Source organism: Phoxinus phoxinus, assembly GCF_949152265.1.
Source record: "Phoxinus phoxinus genome assembly, chromosome: 7".
Classification (NCBI taxonomy): Eukaryota; Metazoa; Chordata; class Actinopteri; order Cypriniformes; family Leuciscidae; genus Phoxinus; species Phoxinus phoxinus.
The window spans coordinates 14675066-14695428 of NC_136882.1; the positions used below are offsets into that span (position 1 = coordinate 14675066).

A 20363-nucleotide genomic window follows, 5' to 3' on the forward strand; every position below is an offset into this window, starting at 1 on the left:
TGTCCTGTGTGTGTGTGGGTAGCGGGTGTGTGTCGCGTCGCTATGACGACCACCAGGTACTATTGTGGAAGTACTATGCAATGGAAAACGGAGCGAAACGCGAGCCGAGCCGAGCTGAGCTGAGACGAGCTGAGTCGAGTCGAGCTGGTACTGGTAATGGAAAAGCGCCATTAGATGCGCGCGCATCTACGTGATGACGTTGCACAGAAACCCGTGTATACATCTTAACTTTAGATGTATACTTATGATACACTTTTATCACACTTCCCTTTTGAATGTCTGATTATGACTAACTTTCCATTCCAGATCTAACAAAGAAACAAAATAATTCCTTTATTTAGGATTTAGCCATCAGCCGAACTTTCGATATGATCTAACCTTTTAACAAACTTTTGACTCAATGTAACCTTGGTCAAATGGAACTTAGAAAGATGGACTCAATGCTAAATTGTTTGACTGTATTGTGAAATGATTGACTGAAATATTAACCCCTGGGGGGGGGGGGGGGGGGGGGGGGATTGGTTATATTGACACGTTCTGTCAATATAACCAATCATATTGACAGAACGTGACATGTTAGTCATGATGATTCTATTTTGATGTGTCTGGCTTTATCCTATAGGAGTCTATGAACTGGATCAGACTCCAGTATGATGTCACACTGCTCAGAGAATCAAAACGGCATGTCTATAATGAGACTGCTTTGGATTAATGGGGATAAAAAAAAAGAGTGGGTGGATTTGTATCATTGTAGGGGATTGTGTTCACACACTGCCAACACACATTTATGTCCAAACACCATGTAAAAGTAACCCCCCAAAACATTGTCTACAATTCTATTTAATTATTGTCTTTGTATCTCTGTTGTTTTGAGATATTGCATCATACATTCAAAATGGCGGAGAAAAGAGGAGATGCACCATGTACCTCAGTAATAAGTGTTAAATCCTTTTATTTAAAAAAAAACAGACAAGTACAAAAAAATCAGCTAAATAAGATGTTAGAAATACTTTTATCCAGATTTTAATAATGTTTTTCTTGTACATTTTTTTTTCTGTGACAGAAAATACATCTGTCCACTCTAGTAAAGGGTTACACTGACATAAATATTGAATTATTTGGAGAAGAGACTTAAATTTGGTCTCTTTTTAAAGAAGACACTTGGAGAGTATTGCTGAAGTGAGAAAAGGTGAACTTTAAAAAATATATATAATTGTATGTTTCCTTTTCATACAAGGAAATGATGCTGCGCCAAGAAGAAGTGGCGGCAAGAACTCACGCCAAGAACGCATCACCCCCGCCTAGAACTATGGAAGCTGTGGTCTTGGCCTCTGAGGAGATCCAGTTCATAGACTCCTGTCTCTCAACTGATGTTGTTGAGACCACTCTTTACTCCAGAGCTCCCTGCATGAGGAAACGGTATGCTCTGAAGTGGAGAGTCTTCGCTACTTGGTGCAGTGGTTGTCAGCTGAACCCAGTAAACTGCCCTGATGGTACAGTACTTGAGTTCCTGCAAGAGCAATTCACTGCAGGGTTATCCCCACCCACTTTAAAGGTTTATACGGCGGCCATAGCTGCTTACCACATTCCTTTTGCTGGAATGTCTTTAGGGAGAGACCCGTTGGCAACACATTTTCATCCATGGCACATTAAGGCAGATGCCTACAGTATGCACTAGGGTGCCGGCCTGGGATCTGGTCGTGGTTCTCCAAGGCCTGTCCCTGGCTCTTTTCGAGCCTATTGAGGAGGTTCCAGTCAAGTTTTTGGCTCTCAAAGCATTGTTCCTCTTGGCTATCACATCCCATAAAAGCATAGGAGATTTGCAAGCTCTGTTGGTTACCCCTTCGTGCACATGGCATGGTGAAGGCATTTCTTCACCCGAGGCCAGTTTACATTCCTAAGGTCCCCATTAATGTGGCTAGATCTATTGTGCTGCAGGCCTTCTGTCATTCTCCATTCCAGGATACAGACCAGGAAAGAAACAATCTGCTATGTCCAGTTTGGGCTGTAGATGCTTATGTCCACAGAGCTGCCCTTTGGCTTAAATCAGAACAGCTGTTCATCTGTTTTGGGTCACCCAGCAAGGGGTCCCCAGCATCGAAGCAGAGGATGAGCAAGTGGATAGTTGTGGCTATCTCTCTTGCATATAAGGCGGCCAGACAACCTTCAGCTATGTTAATCCCAGCCCACTCTACTAGGTGTATGGCTGCCTCTAAGGCTCTTCTTTCAGGAGTATCACTTCAAAAGGTTTGTGATGTGGCAGGCTGTTGCTCACCGCACACATTTGTGACGTTTTACTATCTGGACTTGGACTCTACTCTAGGGTCCCAGGTGCTCTCATCTTAGTGCTGCTCTTCACGATTTCATACAAGACAGACAGTATAGATGTTCCCACTGGGTAACTTTTCGACGCAGTGTGAGTCCCCTCAAAAGGGAACGCCTCGGTTACGACTGTAACTAAAAACGAGGCACTGCATCACCCTGCCATACTTTCTGAGTGCCTGTCGGCGACTTACTTCAGACTAAAAGAAGCTAGTGTTGCATTGTTTGGGTATGCTTTTTAGTTTCCTGGTCCATGACGTCACCCACCTCTGATGTCCCGTCACACAATTGGACTGATTTAAAATGTCCTTCTTTAAGCAATCACGCATAGGATTCCCAGAGCGTAATTTCTTCATGCAGCGTCTCATTCACTCTTCAGGGAACCAAGGTTAAAGTCGTAACCGATTTTTTAAATATATGAAATACATATTTTCCATTTGTATTCCAAAATTTTGAGAAAATCAAAACAAGTTGTGTTCCAAATTTGACCTTGATATTTAAGAAAAAAGAGCTTTCATTGAGATTTTGTTTTGCCACAGTACCGAAAGTTTCCTCAAAGCTTTACTGTTTGCCTGCGAGGAGTACAAGTGTGGGAAAAAAAAAATTCAGAACCATTTTATCATTTTTAAATCATGTCCATTACTTTTTTTTTTGTGTTCCCATAGCAAGTGCCAAAACTTTTACCAAGTGTGCACCATTCTGATGAAGTAAGACATAAAAAAAATAAAAAAAAATTGTATAAACCCCTGGATGTTAATTGACAGTATTGAATGAACATGCATTGAATTTGTTTAGAGGCCCATTTGAAGAACTGTTTGTTCTGTTACAGGTGCTTTTTTTTGTTTTGTTTTTTAAATTTGCTAATCTTTATAGCTTCTGCATTGGATGTGTTAGAAATGACTTTGAATGAAAACATTCTGTCAGGTTTGCAAGTATCATAGAGATGTGCCAGGTAGTAAACTGGATTGTTTCTTGAGATTTTGGCACTTTTTCAACTATATTCACCCAGTATCTTGAATGCAAAACCTTAATCTCAGAGATATTTTCAAACACTGTGATCTATCAAAATGACAAATAAAATATATATGTTTTGGATAAACGTGCTTTCTGAATCCATTTTATTTTGTAATCTAACCACATTTTCTTGATATCTGGAAGATGCCACATTTCACAAAAATACGTATAGTTTGGCTGGTGTCAATAACCAGTCTATTTTGAAGCTGATAACCAATATATTAACTGGTAAATCTAAATCTAGATATATCTACATTTTGTAATACTGATTACAAAAATAAAATGCTTAAATGTTAACATAATTAATCAATAAAGATAACATATTTTTTTATCACAATCATTAACCAAATGTAGCCTACTTCAATCCTGTGAAATAAAATTACTTTATTGTATAGAAGTTGTACTTTGTAATAAATTACATGCATGGACTGCTTTACATACAATGCATTTATAAACACTTCATTGCACTTATTTCAAACCTGTCAAAAGATATCAATAAGGAATGTAAACAAGTCTCAAACTCACAGCAAACATATACATATCAAATATAATAATATGAAGAAACAAAATGTCTCCGTGCCATTTTTCTTTCATAATGTAATTTTTTCATATTATTATTGAGTGGAACATGCTGTACTCAGTCACGTATGCCCAGAGTGTTGCAATAGCTCATCATAAAACTTTTTCCATTTCAAACTTGATCTCATTGTTTAGTGTAGACAGCAGCCTGGTCTAAACAGAGGCCTCCGGATATTGTCTTGCGGTGGTGTGGGATATTACCCAGCCATGTTGCCACCCTGAAGATATATCTGATAGTTTATCTTTGATGGCTGATCTTAAACTTTGGTGTACCAGCTGTCGCAGGTCCAGTGTTCATCTTGTTTCCTATAGAAACTGCAATATTTTTAAAAATATAAATTAATAAATAAATAATTTTAACTTACAGTTTTATGTATATGTTTTACATCTTTTAGCGTCAAACCATTACTCTTATGCGTAGACATCAGTTCTTACACTGGTCATGTCATGAAATAAAGGTTAAATAAAATAAAATAATAAATATTATATGGAAAATATTGCCTTGGCAACAAACTAAAATATATTTAAGCTGAAGCACTAAACAATAACTAACTGGAAATAAACATAAACTAAATCTGGGCTAAAACAAACCACATTAACACAACTAAAAATGTACTCAACATTAAATAATAATAATAATAATTGAATTCAAAATAGCATGCTGTCGGAAAGTGCTTATATGAAATATCATTATTTAACATAAATGCTTGATTTTAGACATGGTATGAGCCCTTGTTGAATTAAATAGCAAAATGAGGGGGCTCCGGAGCGAAATCATCACCGTCAGAGCCACAGCCTCCGGAGGTCGACATACAGCTTCTGCATCGGACTTCCGGGGATTCCGACTACGCCTACACCGTAAAGGGCATTCATCCGAGACTGCATTGCTGTCAGTCACAGAAGCCCTACGGATCGCAAAAGCTGCTTCCAAATCATCAGTTCTCATTCTCCTGGATCTGTCTGCTGCACTATCCAGCTAGATTCAACCTCAATCACCCCATCAAGGTCGGTCAGAAACCTTGGAGTAACATTTGATGAGCATCTGACCTTCACAGACCACATCACAAAGACCGTGGAAGAACATCAGGAAGATCAGGCCCTTCCTAACAAAGCATGCAACACAACTTCTCGCCCAGGCCTTGGTTATCTCTAGGCTTGATTACTGCAATGCTCTTATGGCTGGTCTTCCATCATGTGCAACTAAACCTCTACAAATGATCCAGAATGCTGCAGCCCGTCTTGTCTTCAATGAGCCCAAAAGGGCCCATGTCACTCCTCTGTTCATCTCTCTGCACTGGCTACCACTCGCTGCTCGCATCAAGTTCAAGGCATTGACGCTTGCTAACAGATCGACCACAGGCTCAGCTCCCTCCTACTTTCACTCGCTCCTACGAGTCTACATCCCTACCAGAAGCCTGCGATCGGTCAATGAGCGACGGCTCGTGGTACCATCACAGAGAGCCACAAAATCACTCTCGAGAACATTCTCATTCACAATTCCATGCTGGTGGAATGATCTCCCTACCCTCGTCCGGAATGCAGAATCCCTAACTACATTCAAAAGACAACTGAAAACTCATCTCTTCCGTGAGCACTTGACATAAAAAAATAAAATAAAACGTTTCCTTTAATCCTCCCTGGTTTGGCTTATGCTACTCTGAGCAATGCCTGAACTTTGCATTTTGAGCACTTCTTGCGTTATATTTGCCTCTTCATGATGACTCGCTTGCTGTAGTCATCAGTTGTAAGTCGCTTTTGATAAAAGCGTCTGCTAAATCACTAAATGTACACCCTGCACCCCTACAGCTTCATCGGACTCCTCCCTTTCTCCGACCTCCCCGTCATCCTCGCTCACCACATCGTAGCTTTCGTCATTGCCTCAGTCGCGCGAGTCAGCGGCTAAGCGCCAGTCTTCCAAGCCCACGATGTCGCTCCGGTCCGTCAGCCTCTCTGCTCCACCGGTTCCTCCGCCACTCACCATTGTTCCGCCTCCGCCTATTAGTCGCAGGGTTCCGTCAGTCCCCTCTGTCAAGACTCCTCCCTGGTTCCTCTCACCGTCAGCTCCACCATGGTCAACAATTCCACCCACTCCTCCTCATCACTGTCCGTCACCAGCTCCACTCCCTCCACCTAAGCCTCCACCTTTTTTTCAGTTTTTTGGAACTTTTGTTGCCATCATGGCGCGAGAATGCGCCTTTCCAAGGGTGGCGTTATGTCACAATTATGTTCTGTCTAGTCTGCACCTGTTCTCGTTAGTCCCTGATTAGTTTACCTTTCTCCACCTGTGTCTAGTTAGTTTCCTCATTTCCTCCTGTGTATTTATACTCCCTGTTCTGTTCAGTCCCTTGTCGGTTCTCGTTTGTGTTCAACGTGGTTGTGTATATCCTGCCTGAGTTAGTTTAAATAAAGACTGTTGTTACCCTCATCTTCGTCTTGTACCTTCAATGACCACAACACCGTTACAGACGTTGCTACATTAATTATTTATTTGCCCTTTATAAGGTGTTGTCAACATGGAGCATGATGGTTTGATTTGATCAGGTGTGGTAATCGGCCTGAAGCAGTTGCTGAAGAACATCTGTTCTTGATGGAATACTAGGACTGAGTTTCTGTGTACGAGCAACAAAAGCCAAGAATGTTCTCGGTGGGTTATGATTATTACATCATATTTGATCTCTGATCTGAGACAACAACAAAAGCAGTAATGCATCCTGCACTACTTCTTAGAATTTAAGTGCCATATTACTTTAATAGGGAGTTCATTAGTCAAATGCTGTCAAGGCACCATGAAACCATATGGCAGTGCCACGTTGGCAGTGTTGTGTTATCTGGGACTTTCACTAGTGACCATGGGGGAATGCTGGGAGTTTTTATTTTGCTCTGTCCTAGTTTTTTCTCTTGGAAGCTTTTATTTTAAAGTGTCTCATGTTTAGCGTGGCCTTGTTAGCTCCTGCTGGTAGATGCTAGAACTTAAGCAGTAAATTCTGATGAAAACCATATTTTTGCAGGCAACATATAAATCAAAAATATTTATTTGTCATAGCAGATGTTTTAACAGTGGTATATGGTTTTGTGGGCTCTCGAAAACAGGACTTTTTGGATATGTATCCCTGTCTTCTGCCTTTGATGTCAGAACTTGGATTGATGCCATTGAAGGGTTTGGACTGTATTTTTGTGATATCATCAGAAATGTATGTTTTCTTGTGGCTCCAGAGTGATTACACTTGTGAAAAAGAAGTGTATGCTTTAAAAAAAAGAGTTCTTTATACTGAAAAAAGGCAGAATTACCGAGAAATATATATTTTAATTATTTGACGCATAGAAGTGGACAACTATTCAAAACGTGTTATTTTGTTTGCATATGTATGGGTTTTGATGGCATATTTGTACTGCACATCAACCTCTACAGAGGACACTAGTGCATCATCCTATACATTGCCACCAAGTGGCAAGCCATTGTACTGTATTAGGAATTTTTTTCTCCAAACCAAGATGGCCGATGGCCAGTCAGAAATGCCAATTTGCTCCAAAATATCAATCCATTTTTTTTTTATTCAAGGATACTCTTGCAGATACAATGTTGTAGCATCAAGTAACATCTAAAGCCCTATTCGGATGGCATTAGTTTAACATAGAGAGATGGGGTGAAGTAATTATTACCAGAGCTTCTCAGTGATTTTAGTCCCATCCGAATGCACAATCTCAGTAATCATTACGGACTATGTCAGTATATCACGGCGACTGTTACCTTCTGTAAAAAGGTCCGGAAAAATTACCAAGGGTAATACTAGTCCTGTTCGAACAGACCCGCTGTAAATATTTACATTAATATTCCGTCATTTCCTGTTTAAAAGTAGTTTTATGCTGTTTTTCAAGTATGGAGGTGCTTGAAAAAGCGTTCAGTTGCATTCTAGGCGGTGGGAAAAGTCAGTGGCAAAACGCCACATACCATTCAGATCAGAAAGAAGTTCCAAAAAAAATCTCTTTGAAAAATATGACCTCACACTTCTTTTTTACAAGGCTAACAGCTTACAGCGTTGGTGATTGGCTCAAAACAACTTGGCTGAAAAACTGAGCACACACAAGCATGGCAGTTTCAAATCCTGTAAAAGCAGCTGCCAATGAGATGGGAATGCTTACTCCAGGTATTATAGACCTCTTTTTTTAATAAAGTGTATAACCTGTTTTATGTATTATTTTACTGATCTTGAATGTATCATATGAATGTCCCTGGTGAATCTGAGCTTGAATTTCTAAGGTATCTTGATTTAAGTCCCTGTTATGATCATCCTTGTGTTTTACTTCTGAACTGCTGCACTTTATGTTTGAGTCATGGTTGTCACAGGCAGTCCATTAGGTAAAATTAGGTCACATCTTCACTCTGGTTATTGACCATGTCTCCTAACAATGGATGGCCAGGGTAAAATCTCTCGGATGACTGGCTCCTTTTCCTCCAGACTACCATTTTTTACAATATGACTTGGAGACAGCCTATGTGAATGCAGATGGCCTCTTTAAAATGTATGGCCTCCGGTCAGATCTGAAGAGTGCTAATCCGCCTTACAATTTCCTCCTCCGCTGTCTTTTATCTTCTGGTGTCCAGATGCTTTGGGAGTAGGAGTGTAAATGTCAGGCCGCATTGCACTATCATCCAGTGTTTCACATATTCTCTCAGTCTTCGTCTTTTCAGGTCACTAACAAGGTGGTTTGATGACATCCTCCAAAACTTTGATGTTCGTGATGTTTTGGCTCAAGACTGCTCATTTGATGTGCAAGTCTTCTAAGCCAGGAAAGTTCAGAGATAAAGGGAAAGGACACATTCTCATTTTTACTTTTGGTGTTGTTTTCGTCACTGTGTCTGATCTCCAAAAAGCTTGATAAAGACAAGTGTTTGATGTGTTTTCTTCTCTTGAACTCACAATATCTGATCTCTTTCAGTATCATTACGTCTCCACGCTCCCATGAGTTTGTGTGTGTGCGTTCTTGCGTGTGTGCTTGTGTGTTTTTACAACGATTGAAGCACAAAATAACTTCCAACAGTATAAACAGTTACAAGTTATAAAGCAGATATCATTTTCATGGCCTTGAATGCGACCATGATCTAATTTTACATGAAAGGCAGGCCAGGCCTAAAACTATTTATTATATGTTATACAGTATATTTGTGGTATTTTATTAGCAATAAAAGTCATTTTTCAAGTATGAAAATTGTTTTCTACCGAATAGAAGCATATACGTAGACTGTCTGCTTAATAGACTGTATGATGACACTTTATTTTGATGCTTTCCCAAAATACATTCTACTGACTATAAGTAACTTTGCAACTACATGTCTACTAACTCTCATTAGAGTATTAGTAGACTGTCTGATAATAAATATCTGCTAACACTAGTTTGATGGTCCATCACAGGCATTCTACTGACTACAAGTAACTTTGTAACTACTGTATATGTCAACTTATTCTTCTAACCTATTCTAATGAGAGTTAATTGACATACGTAATTGCTAAGTTACTTATAGTTAGAGTGTCTAAAGTGGACCGTCAAAATAAAGTGTAACCTTAAAATATATATTTGTCTTTGTCCTCAAATGGGTGCATTACACTCTGTTCACTTGTTCTTTAGTGGCATCAATCAAAAGTTTGATCCGGAACATTTAGTGAGGCAAAACTGCTTAGATGGCATAACATTGTTCTAAGTGTGCATTTTCCTCTATAATCCGTTGGGGCATGAGATCAAAACCTTCAAGTACTTTAGGGTCATATTTGCTGTGAGTGGGGGTGAAGTAATCAGCTATAAATGTACAGCAATGCTGTTAGTTTGAAATATTAATCAATATCCTTCTGCATCTCTTCCTCTCTGAAAGGTTTTGATGCTCAAAGCGAAGTACATAATAAACAACTTCCCGATATGACACAATGGAAATTACTCTTTAAGATCACATACCCTTGCCTCTGTCCATTAAAGCTTGTAAACATATACCGCTGTGGGATTTATCTCTAATTCATATCTTCGATTTTGGCAAAGGTATATTTCTGATAAGCTCCAAAAAATGTTTCGCAACCTTGAACGTGAACTTTGAAACTGTTTTGAACAGAGCCAACAACTCCAAAATAACCAAGGTCTGTGTTATGTATCTTGAAGTTATTTATTGTGTTGAGAACGTTTTTGATTATGGTAATCTTCACAGCAGACACTACAGAGATGATGAGCTTTATTATTTGATTACAACAACAAATTACACAGCATCAGTGGCCCCAGACGGACTCACTGGTTCACATATACAATTACACGCTGTGAAAGCAACAGGCGTCAGTCTCCTGGGTTTGCAAGCACAATTTAAACTCGCAGTGGAAATACAGAAAGGACATGATTCTGCAGCAAATATGCCATATACTGCAGTATTATTAAATTGAGTCCTCATATACTCGTGTCAGTACTCGTACTTACTGTTTATACTGCTTCATATGGTGTCAGTTAAATAGAATGTGTCAAATATTTCATACTGTATATATAATTATAGCCATATTCCTTGTATATACTCTCTCAAACAGACTTTTATACAATTATGTAGAATGAACTATTCGCCGGCACAGTATAGATTTAATTCATTACTTCTGAATTAGCTTTTTGTTGAAGGAGCATTGAGATAAAACATCTTTCAACAACCAAGGCAATAACACAAATGGCTGTCACAGCTATCATAGTACAGATTATTATAGATTATAAGTAATATCAATACAATGAACACAAGCCTTGATATGACATCCTTTAAAAACCAACAAAGCAAATTCACAGCAGTGGTAAACAGATTCTAAATTTCAATCTTCAAAGAAAACAAAAAGAGGTCACAAGCTCACGAAAAACTCACAAACAAATATAATATACGTTTTAAGGCATTGGTGGCCTAAAGTCTATAATATTTCACTTTGTCATGTTTTCTTTTCTTTTTTTCCTAGTCTTGTTTACACAATACACAGATTAAATTTGAAATAATGTTATAGTACCATTAAATCCTATTATAGTATTACACAAAAGTAATGAAATATAACCATAGAGAAGATAGCATAACCCCAACATTCATTCATTCAAAAAAAATAAAAAATAAAAATAAAATAAACATTAATCTTCTTTGTGTTATACAACCTGAAATACATTTCAGGCATGAAGACCAGCATAAATCACTGCTAGCCGGAGGGAGGACACATTTTTTTCATTTGCTTGGTTGCTTTTTCTTCTTCTCTTAATCAGGAACACTAAGCCTTTGTATTTCAGCAATGACTTGTAGGTAGAAAAATCTAAGTCTGTGACAGGGTAATGAAATAAAAGCTATATGATGTAAAAACTATATGATATACAGTACACACTGCAACACTAGTGGAGGTAGTGAGTTTTCACCTAGGACTCTATACATAACCTATACAGAGACCCACTACTGTAGGGCATACAGCTATGGGCTTTCCTATGCTTTGGTGGCAGCATCCATCTTTTATTTCAGGATTTGCTATATGGAACATGTCACCACAGTTGCTGGGGTGGAGATATCAGTGCATGGATGTCAGTAGATGTAATAACTTATTTTAGATGTATCGCTTCAGCTTGAAGCCTCTGGAGGTGGTTACACCTTTATGTAACATTTCTGTGTTAGAGTCACTTTATATTATATTATATGTTTATAATAAAATTGGGACCACATTGATTTTACTGCTACTTCTTTTATGTATTACCGTAATTGTCGGTTATTCTATTTAGAATAAGTATTTAGCATATTTATTTATGTATGACCAACATTTATGTCCTGTTGAGATTTTTAAATATGATATTGTATGTAATTTAATTTTTTTTATATTAAATAACCTTTTTCAAGTTATTAAAATGGCCTTGTGATATAACAGTAATGCACCAGTACAAATATAGATTTTTTTTTAATGATGGATCTCTCCATCAGTTGCTTTGCTATGTACAAATTATTTAACAACCATTCACAAGGAAAATAGTCCACTAGATATAGAAACTAAGAGAATAAGATTATGAAAGATTAAAATAACATATGCTCTTCATGTGTTTTTATTTTAAACGTTTTGGTGACTGGGGCGAATTTTGGAGAACGTCACTTTAATTAAATCTATAAAATGTTGACTTGATGAGCATAGGTTTGCTATTTGTTTTAGAAAGCACAATCTGCCATCAGTTTGCATGAGCCAGTAATAGATCATGATGCTTTCTGAGTGAAATCTGTCCACTGCCTTAGTAACAGATGCTGCTTAATCCTGGTTACAATGCTAAGCTGCCTGCAAAAGAGATGAACGTTTTAATACATCATCTAAAAAAAAAAGGTTTAAAAGGACATTCTGGCTTGACCTGTGCACACTGTACATAATTCAAATCTAATCTTTCAGACTGACCATCATTGTGTAGGTGATGTAATTTGATTTGTTTGTGCAGACAGTTTAGTTCATATCCGGTGTATCTAAATCATCACTTGCTGTAAGCGTCAAGAAAGCCTAAAATGTCCATCCGCTCATGTCCATCATGACATATTGCTGTTATTCTGAACTCCTGAGGCACATGAGAGCGACATTTTGAGTGACATTTTATACATTCATGCATTCATACATATGTCCAAAACCATTGACTTGATCAAAATAGCGAATGTTGTCTAATGGGAAAAAGTGAGAGAAAAGTCTATGCGCACAATATTGTATTTTTGTTTTTCTGACTACAAATGCTCTTCTGACTGAACACATTTTAGGCAAATATGCCAAAAATCTTTTTTCTGTCTGTGTGAAGTTGACTGCCTCAGTGTGTCTTGTCTTGACTGATGATGCTGTTAAACTTTTATTTTCGTCATGCTAACTTTGTCCGTACAGAAGTGGCAAGGTGAAGCATTTAGAGGAGAGACTAGGCAGCATAGCCGAGAAGAGCTGAGAGGTTGTGTAATCTAATGAGAACCCTTGAGTTGTCTGTTGGTTTAACACCATGAAGAATGTGGTTAGTTTAGCCTTCAGATTATATCCTATTAATCAGAAGAGAGCTGTGGGCCACAATAGCACAATGTGTTCGGAGCTCTCGCCATAGACTTCTCAAACACACCTCAGGGAAATCAATGTTTTACAGCCTTTCCATTTTCAGCCCTAGCACCCAAGTCTGAGAGCATTAACAACAGTGAAACGCCTCCAGGCCGAGGCAGGCGTTATGATGTCCGACTAATTAAAGTGTCCCACTGCTCATTTATTAAATGAATTTCCCACAGTTGTTTGCCATCTCTAAATGATTATTGTTTTACTGGATTAGCATTGCAGATGTTGTTGCTGTCTGTTCGGACGTATTCATTCATTTTGTAGAGTTTAATTGATTCCATGTTCCGCTAATCCAAAAACATTGTCAAATGTTTCCTTCATGAGAGCATTTCCTGAATAAAACTAGCCTGTTTTGTGCAAAACAAATGTGGGCTATGACACATTTAATACACATAGGGTCGTATCCATATCTTTCACAAACGACATGTGCCACCTAGAGTACATTTCACTATTGCTTTCACAGTTCTAAAAGTATTCAAACTTACCAAGTAATGGGTTTTTCTCTTGCTTTGGGGACTTATTTATAGGAAAATGTGTAGTATGCCAGTTGTTTTTCAGAGGGAACACATGGTTTTAGTCTGGATCTAAACCTGGCGTTTGGTTCAAGACGTCATTCACAGGAGGATCTGTAATACTGGCCATACATCGGTTTCATTGGTCTCATAAAAAAAGGAGTCATGATGGGCTTGGAAAGGTCAGAACTAAATGCATCTGCTGACCTAATTTCTCTTCTAATTAGAATAAAGCTGAAACATCTGCCGAACAGACATCCATCCAAACCCTTTTAAAGACTGAGTGATGCAATGCAATTTAAAGACTGGGTCATATAAAAGCATTTCAATCCTTTTTCAAAGCTTGCAGGAAGAGTTCAAATGGTTAGTTTCGACCACAAATGTCATCACCTTTTCCGATCTCAAAATATAATGGGATGCTGTTTTAAAATGTCAGAAACAAGCGAATCTGACAACATTGTCTAGGGGATCTAATAAAACTAATCTTTGTGTGTGATCCTGAATACCGACCCATTATCCAAGGTATCAGCAACGCAGGGGAAGGATGTTATTAAAACCCTGGCTGGTGCATCAGGGAAAGTTTGGATGGCCAAGCGGCATAAATTTAATGGAGGAATTGGCAGGTTTAAAATGGATGGTGTGTGATGGGCGGCCATCAGGGCTGGGGAAGAGTGTGGATAACAAGATATCAGTACATTGTTGACATTGTTTACTGCAAAGTAGATTCAGGGAACAGATGCACATTTATTAGAAAGCCAATGAGAAAAAAGAGAAACATAGAAAGGAGGGAAGAAAGGGACAGACATTTGGAAAAGAGAAGATAGGTGGCAAAATAAACAGAAGGGAGAGTAATAGGGATATTCCGGGGAGCATGTATGCCAGTTCAGTTATGATTATGCTCAACTGTACCTACGGTGCAACAAAAACCTTTTGCACATAATGATTTTTTAAGTGAGCATGAGCAATGTAGAGTACACCGACATAAGTGACTCAATGCCATCTTTTAAAACCAGTGTTTCCCAAGCATTTTTGTCTTATGTATCTCAAAAAGCCTATCAGTAGAGCTTCATCAACACCAAACCAGATATGTGAATTTTCGTGAAAACAAGTCTATGAAACATCCATAGTCATCAAAGTTGTAAAACAAGTCGTATTGCTGAAATTCAAATAAGTCGTGTGAGAATTGTTTTATGACCACTTAACCTAAATTGTTTCATAAATGGTGCCAATTATTTGGTTTTCTTTCATTATAAAGGAACTGAAAAACATCATGATATGAATCAGAATGAGCTATTCTAACTAATTACTGTTTTCTATGTTTAAAAAATCTAAAATACCCCTGGGATTGAATTTCAGTCAGTGTGACCACTTACTAATAAGTTAGTAATAATGTTAGTAATTATGTTAGGATGCGGATTGCAGATGAATAATTCTTCAAAATAAATGGTGTAGATGCAAATTAATGAAGAAATATATATTTAAACAAGATATCATAACAAGTATATCATGACTTCCTACTTAATTTCATCTTAATTTTCTTGGCAGCAGTTTAATTTGACTTAGCAATCAATTTGATGTTTTAAATGTTAGTGGCTTGACCATTTTTACTGACTCAAGTCTCACCTCCCATGGGCATCAAAAATATCTGACATTAATTTAAGCCCCTCTCTCTTTCTCTAACCTGCCTCAAAAACATGTTATTTTTTTCTCTTCTAAAAGAAGGAGAAATGAAACAATCGCAAATCATGTTTGAATGATCTTATTTGAGGACCATATATGAGGACCTTAATAAGCTTATATCTTTACAACTTATGAGAGCATGTAAAAGCAGTCATAAATCAGTCTGTGAGATTATGACAGATCGGCATGAGTTTATCCTAATCGGGTGTCTTAGGTTCTCGTTCAGTTGAGGTGACCTGCATTCACCGCCACTCAAGACGATGAGTCACAGATTGTGAAGGCAATGAAGGACATCATTAAAAACAAAACAAAACAAAACCTCTTTGGCTCCAAAAAATGGGATGAAACCAATTGCCAAAATCATTGTCTTGTCTAGCAACAGACTATCATAATTAACCACATTAGGTTTTTGTAATATTGTAGAATATTGTGACTACAAGCATGCTACCTCAGACTTTGGAGAGCTGTTATATGTCTGTGTTCAAGAGTTCTGATCATTTCACATACATCTTTTACATTATGAGACTACTCTGAAGAAAACCTTGATCTCAGAACATACTTTAAAGAATTATGCAGGCACTTAAATCTACAACAAAAGGATAACTTCACATAAAATATCTAAGGCTTGCATTCCACTAGCTATTGTCAGTCATTTACATAGATGTATGAGAATCATAGGAGATTAGTGCATGTAGCCATCCCTCGGTGAGTGCTAACAGCTCCAGAAACTCTGCTGAGTTGATGGTCTAGCTGACTCTGACAATCGCATTTTTTACATTACACGATACGGCCGACCAATGAGTTTCTTCTCATCCTGAAGAACCATTGTCAGGTTTGAATCTGATCCAAACTTCCTCTCAGCAAACGCCACATACATCAAATGCTGATTGTTATTCATTGCGGTTGCACAAGAGTGTTTTTCTGGGGTTCTGCTACACCAAAATGACTTCCTAATTCAGTCAGAAATAAATGTTTAGTCATTTAGTCTTTCTTTTGCATTCTTAATGAGTGAGAGTAACAAGTAACAGACCTCCAACAGAAGAGGATGAGGTTGATGTAAAAGCTCCTACCGAGTTGTTTTAGGTCGGCCTGTGGGACGCCACCTTAAGTATATACATTTATACAAGTCTCTAGTGAGTTTGTCATGAATCATAAAACAACGACCGATGATGACGTAGCATGTGGTTTGCTTGGTTGCAAGTAGGCAATAAACAATCTAAGTCTGTCCATTTGAATACAGCTACTCCCTTCTACCAAAGTGTAAACCCTGACAATATGTCAACATCAACCCCAGTTCTCCTCCATCTTTCACAGCCTTGGTCCTCTGAGATTCAGCACGGTCCCATTGTGCTGACAGTGGTGTAGTTGAACTTAGACATGGACGCTCCGGTGGCAGTGACCTCATCGTCACCTTCCCTGAAGCCTCTTCTACGGCAGGGCCAGCAGCAGCAAGAAAAAGTGGTGAGAAGCGCCTTTCGAAAACGCTTGTTCATAAAGCAGTAGATGATGGGGTTGACGCAGGCAGATGTGTAGGAAAGGAGGTGGATGAACGAGATGGGGGCTCCAGAGAGAGCCCTGTGGGCGGAGGGAAGGTCGAACGCTTTCCAGGTGTTAACGGAGTACAGGGGCATCCAGCAGATGAAGAACATGGCCACGATGACGATGAGCATACGGATCACTCGCTTCTTTGCCATCAGTTTAGCCTCTGAGGTATTGCTGCGGGGTCGGTCCACCTTTGCGGAGCCCGTTGGGGTGAGGGCTGACATCTCCATGGAGTTTGGCCTCTTGGACACCTGGATGTAGCAGCCGTCTCCGTCATCGCTGGGACATAAGACAGTGGCGCTGATACCATTTTTCATTCCTGTAGAGGAAACATTGCATTTTCCTTAAAAAGAAGCTCTGAGTACTCACACATCAAGAGGACGTTTACATTTTGAAGCAGATTTGCATTTTCTGAATGTACTATAGGCTTTATTTTTTGTAAATGAAACGCTGCATCAAAACCGCTTTGTTGTTGTCATGACATGCAGCAAACGTCTTGTTTTCTATTGGTCGTGTGCAAAAAAATTACAATCTTTGCAGTATAAATATATATATATATATATATATATATATATATATATATATATATATATATATATATATATATATATATGCTTAAATAGATCCAAGGAGGAAAAAATCCCTATTCATTATGCAAAAAATATATGAATATCATGTGGTCATTGTTAGTTTTACTTTTTTTAATGAATGCATATATCAATTTAGATCAATCTGAGACTTTCTATTTGAATTAATCATAAAAAAATAACTTTTATGAAGTCTGACGTCATTGATAAAATGTCATTTCAGTTTAGTCAATATGGTAAGCAGTGTGGGTCAATTAATTGGAGAAATATTTTGCTGAAATGTTTTTATACAAATACACTTTCAAAACCTGTAATAATGATTTACTCAATTACTCTTGACCATGAACTGTTATTTTTAGACAAAACGACTCACAAATCAGTCTCAAGCTCATAATTATAGTCTGAATTGCTCTATAGAGGTTCACTTTCCTGCAGAGTTTTGCTCCAACGTTGATCAAACTCACCTGCCTGTAACTTTCTATTAATCCTGAAGACCTTGATTAGCTTGTTAAGGTGTTTTTTTAGGGCTGGAGCAAAACTCTGCAGGAAAGTGGACCTCAAGGAATCGTTAAATGGAATCATAATTGTTACATTTCTTATGATTCACAACTCTTGTGTCTTTCACTAAACAATAACCTTAATAAGACCCCACAGCAGGTTGTATTTAGACATTCTTGAGTTTCCATCTTTTGCACAAATTATTACCAATAATGATGGGAAAGGAAATGACATTTTGCTAATTCAACTGAAAACATCTTAATGGGTAGAGTGGTGACTCAGCACTGGAGAGTTTGAATGCTAGATTACTGCGGCCCAGGGGAAATGGGGCATATATATATAACATTAATAGAATGTGATTTAGTCAGAACAGCGGAATTCAGGATGGGACATAATCAAAGCAATCCAGCAGATATTAACTTCTAAGGGCTCCATTAATGAGCAATTTCAAGGAAATATTCAAGTCTATATTGCCTCTTTTTTTCCTTCGTTTTTTCAAGGGGCAGTTACGGAAAATTTGCACAGCTGTAATTATCTTTTTGGAAGTCCTATAGGTCACATTTCATTACTTAGGAAATTGAGTCATTCACAAACAGATGGCCACGACTGTACACATAGACAATTAAATCCTCAGGGCAGGTCATGCAATATGTTCACAGCGACTAGCACGGTTAATACCCTTTAGGAGGGTCTGGGGCTTAATAAAAAATGAAACTAAATCAGATTGTAGTGTGTTATCGCCTTCATAGGTCTCACCGCACTGTCCCTTCTTCTGTTCCAATTCAAACTGTATTCCACGGTAGAGCTCACGAGATATGAGCCCATAAGCGATGATCATCACCACTCCAGGAATGAAGAACAGAACGAATAGCAACAGGATGCACCTGCAACAAAGATCAACCTTTTGAAACTCCCAATCATCATACAAGTTTGCTCTTTCTCTATTAGAGTTGAAAAAAATTTTACCCACATAATTCAAAACATTGTTAATTATATACAGATTTATTCTGATTATAATTATGAATTATTTTAAATATAAGTAATAGCATCAGAAGTGCATAGCCATGCATCCGCACATCTTGAAGGAAGCATATTTGTGCAATGCCTATTACATGTGATACAATCCCATGCCTAGCCTATTCAGAAATATTCAGAAAGAATAAGGAAAGTGTACAAGCAAACTCAAAGGAAGAGAGAGAGAGGGAGAATACTGTTGTCATCCCTTGCTGTCTACGTGCGTAGCAGTAGCTGTCATAAAACATGAATGTGTCGCAAGAGGCACCCAGCCGATGTTTAAGACCCTGGCTCCTTCTTTATGTATTTCTCTCTCTTTGTCTTGTATAGAGACACAGACAACCAATGATGTTGCATAAGTAATAACGGAATGTTTTTTCCCATTAAAGGGATGTTCCAGGTTCAAAACAACTTATGCTCTTTGGACAGCATCTGTAGCACGCTCTCAATTTCCACAGACAATAATTTGATTCTGTATGTCAGTATGCGAACAAACATTGCGTTTACAGGTATGCAGTTACAGTATAAGAGAAGTCTATGTGGGCAATGAATTCTGGAGGCTTTAAAAACAGAAATGTGCAACTCGTGTTTTAAATAAAGCACTTTATTTGTTATCAGCTTTTATTTTAAGCTGAACCTTGTGTGTCCAGTAAAAGCGCTGGATACTCAGAGGAAAACCGATCAGATATTTGTTTGCTTTGGATCGCCTAAAAATTTTAGTCTCTCTATTTATCCTGAGGTTTACTGTAGTTAGCCGGATCCGGGCCATATCCAGATCAGACGGGGGACCTGTACCTAGACACGACCACAACGCATGATGTAGTCAGCAAGATCCGGGCCGTATCCTGATCCGATGGTGGACCTGCGCCTAGACACGACCATTGATACATTTTGATAATAGTGTAAACCATTGATACATTTTAATTCAGGATTCTTTGATAAATAAAAAAGTTCAAAAGAACAGCATTTATTTGAAATAGCAATATTTTGTAAAATTAATGTATTTACTGTTAATGTTAAATTAATGTATTTACTTTAACCCTAACCCTAACCCTAACCCTAACCTCTATGGCCCTATCGAAATAGTGCTTCAAAATAGTGTTTGCATGTCAGCCTGAAACTGTCAGAGCTGTGGTGTACAGTAGTTGTCTGTGCACATGTTCTGGACACTGTTGGCTCAGGAGGAACCATATTTGAGTCTAACTCTGGTCCTATCCTGATCCCACTCAAGTGTCGGATGCGTTAAGGCACTAATTTTGACAGACCTAATTTCTATATAATTAAACATAAACATATGTATTTATTATATTCATTTGCTCACTCGGTACCTCCCCGTCCACACCTGTGCTATAGTCATCAGTTGTGTCTTAGTCCATCAAGCCTGTATGCTGGCTCGTTAGCTCGTAATTTTTCACCAGCATCCTTACCCTCCACACTTTGTTTTTTAAATTAATTGACCTCTTCATTTTTTCGGACGACATTCCTAAATTTCCTGAATTCCTAATTTGTGCATTTTATCATTTCTGCACGTGTAC

The 20363-nt window shown here is 38.2% G+C and overlaps 1 protein-coding gene across 2 annotated transcripts in view; it reads right to left on the reverse strand.

Annotated features, from left to right (window-relative positions):
- Positions 1-11760: 11760 nt before the first annotated feature.
- cckbrb (cholecystokinin B receptor b) overlaps positions 11761-20363 on the reverse strand; it is a 32648-nt gene continuing 24045 nt past the window's right edge. For both annotated transcript variants that reach the window (XM_079619026.1, XM_079619027.1), the window contains exons 4-5: positions 18571-18698; positions 11761-17048 (exon numbers count right to left, since the gene is read on the reverse strand). In XM_079619026.1, coding sequence (XP_079475152.1) covers positions 16519-17048; positions 18571-18698 — 658 coding nt within the window. In that variant the 3' untranslated portion in view covers positions 11761-16518. The remainder of the gene's footprint in view (positions 17049-18570; positions 18699-20363) is intronic.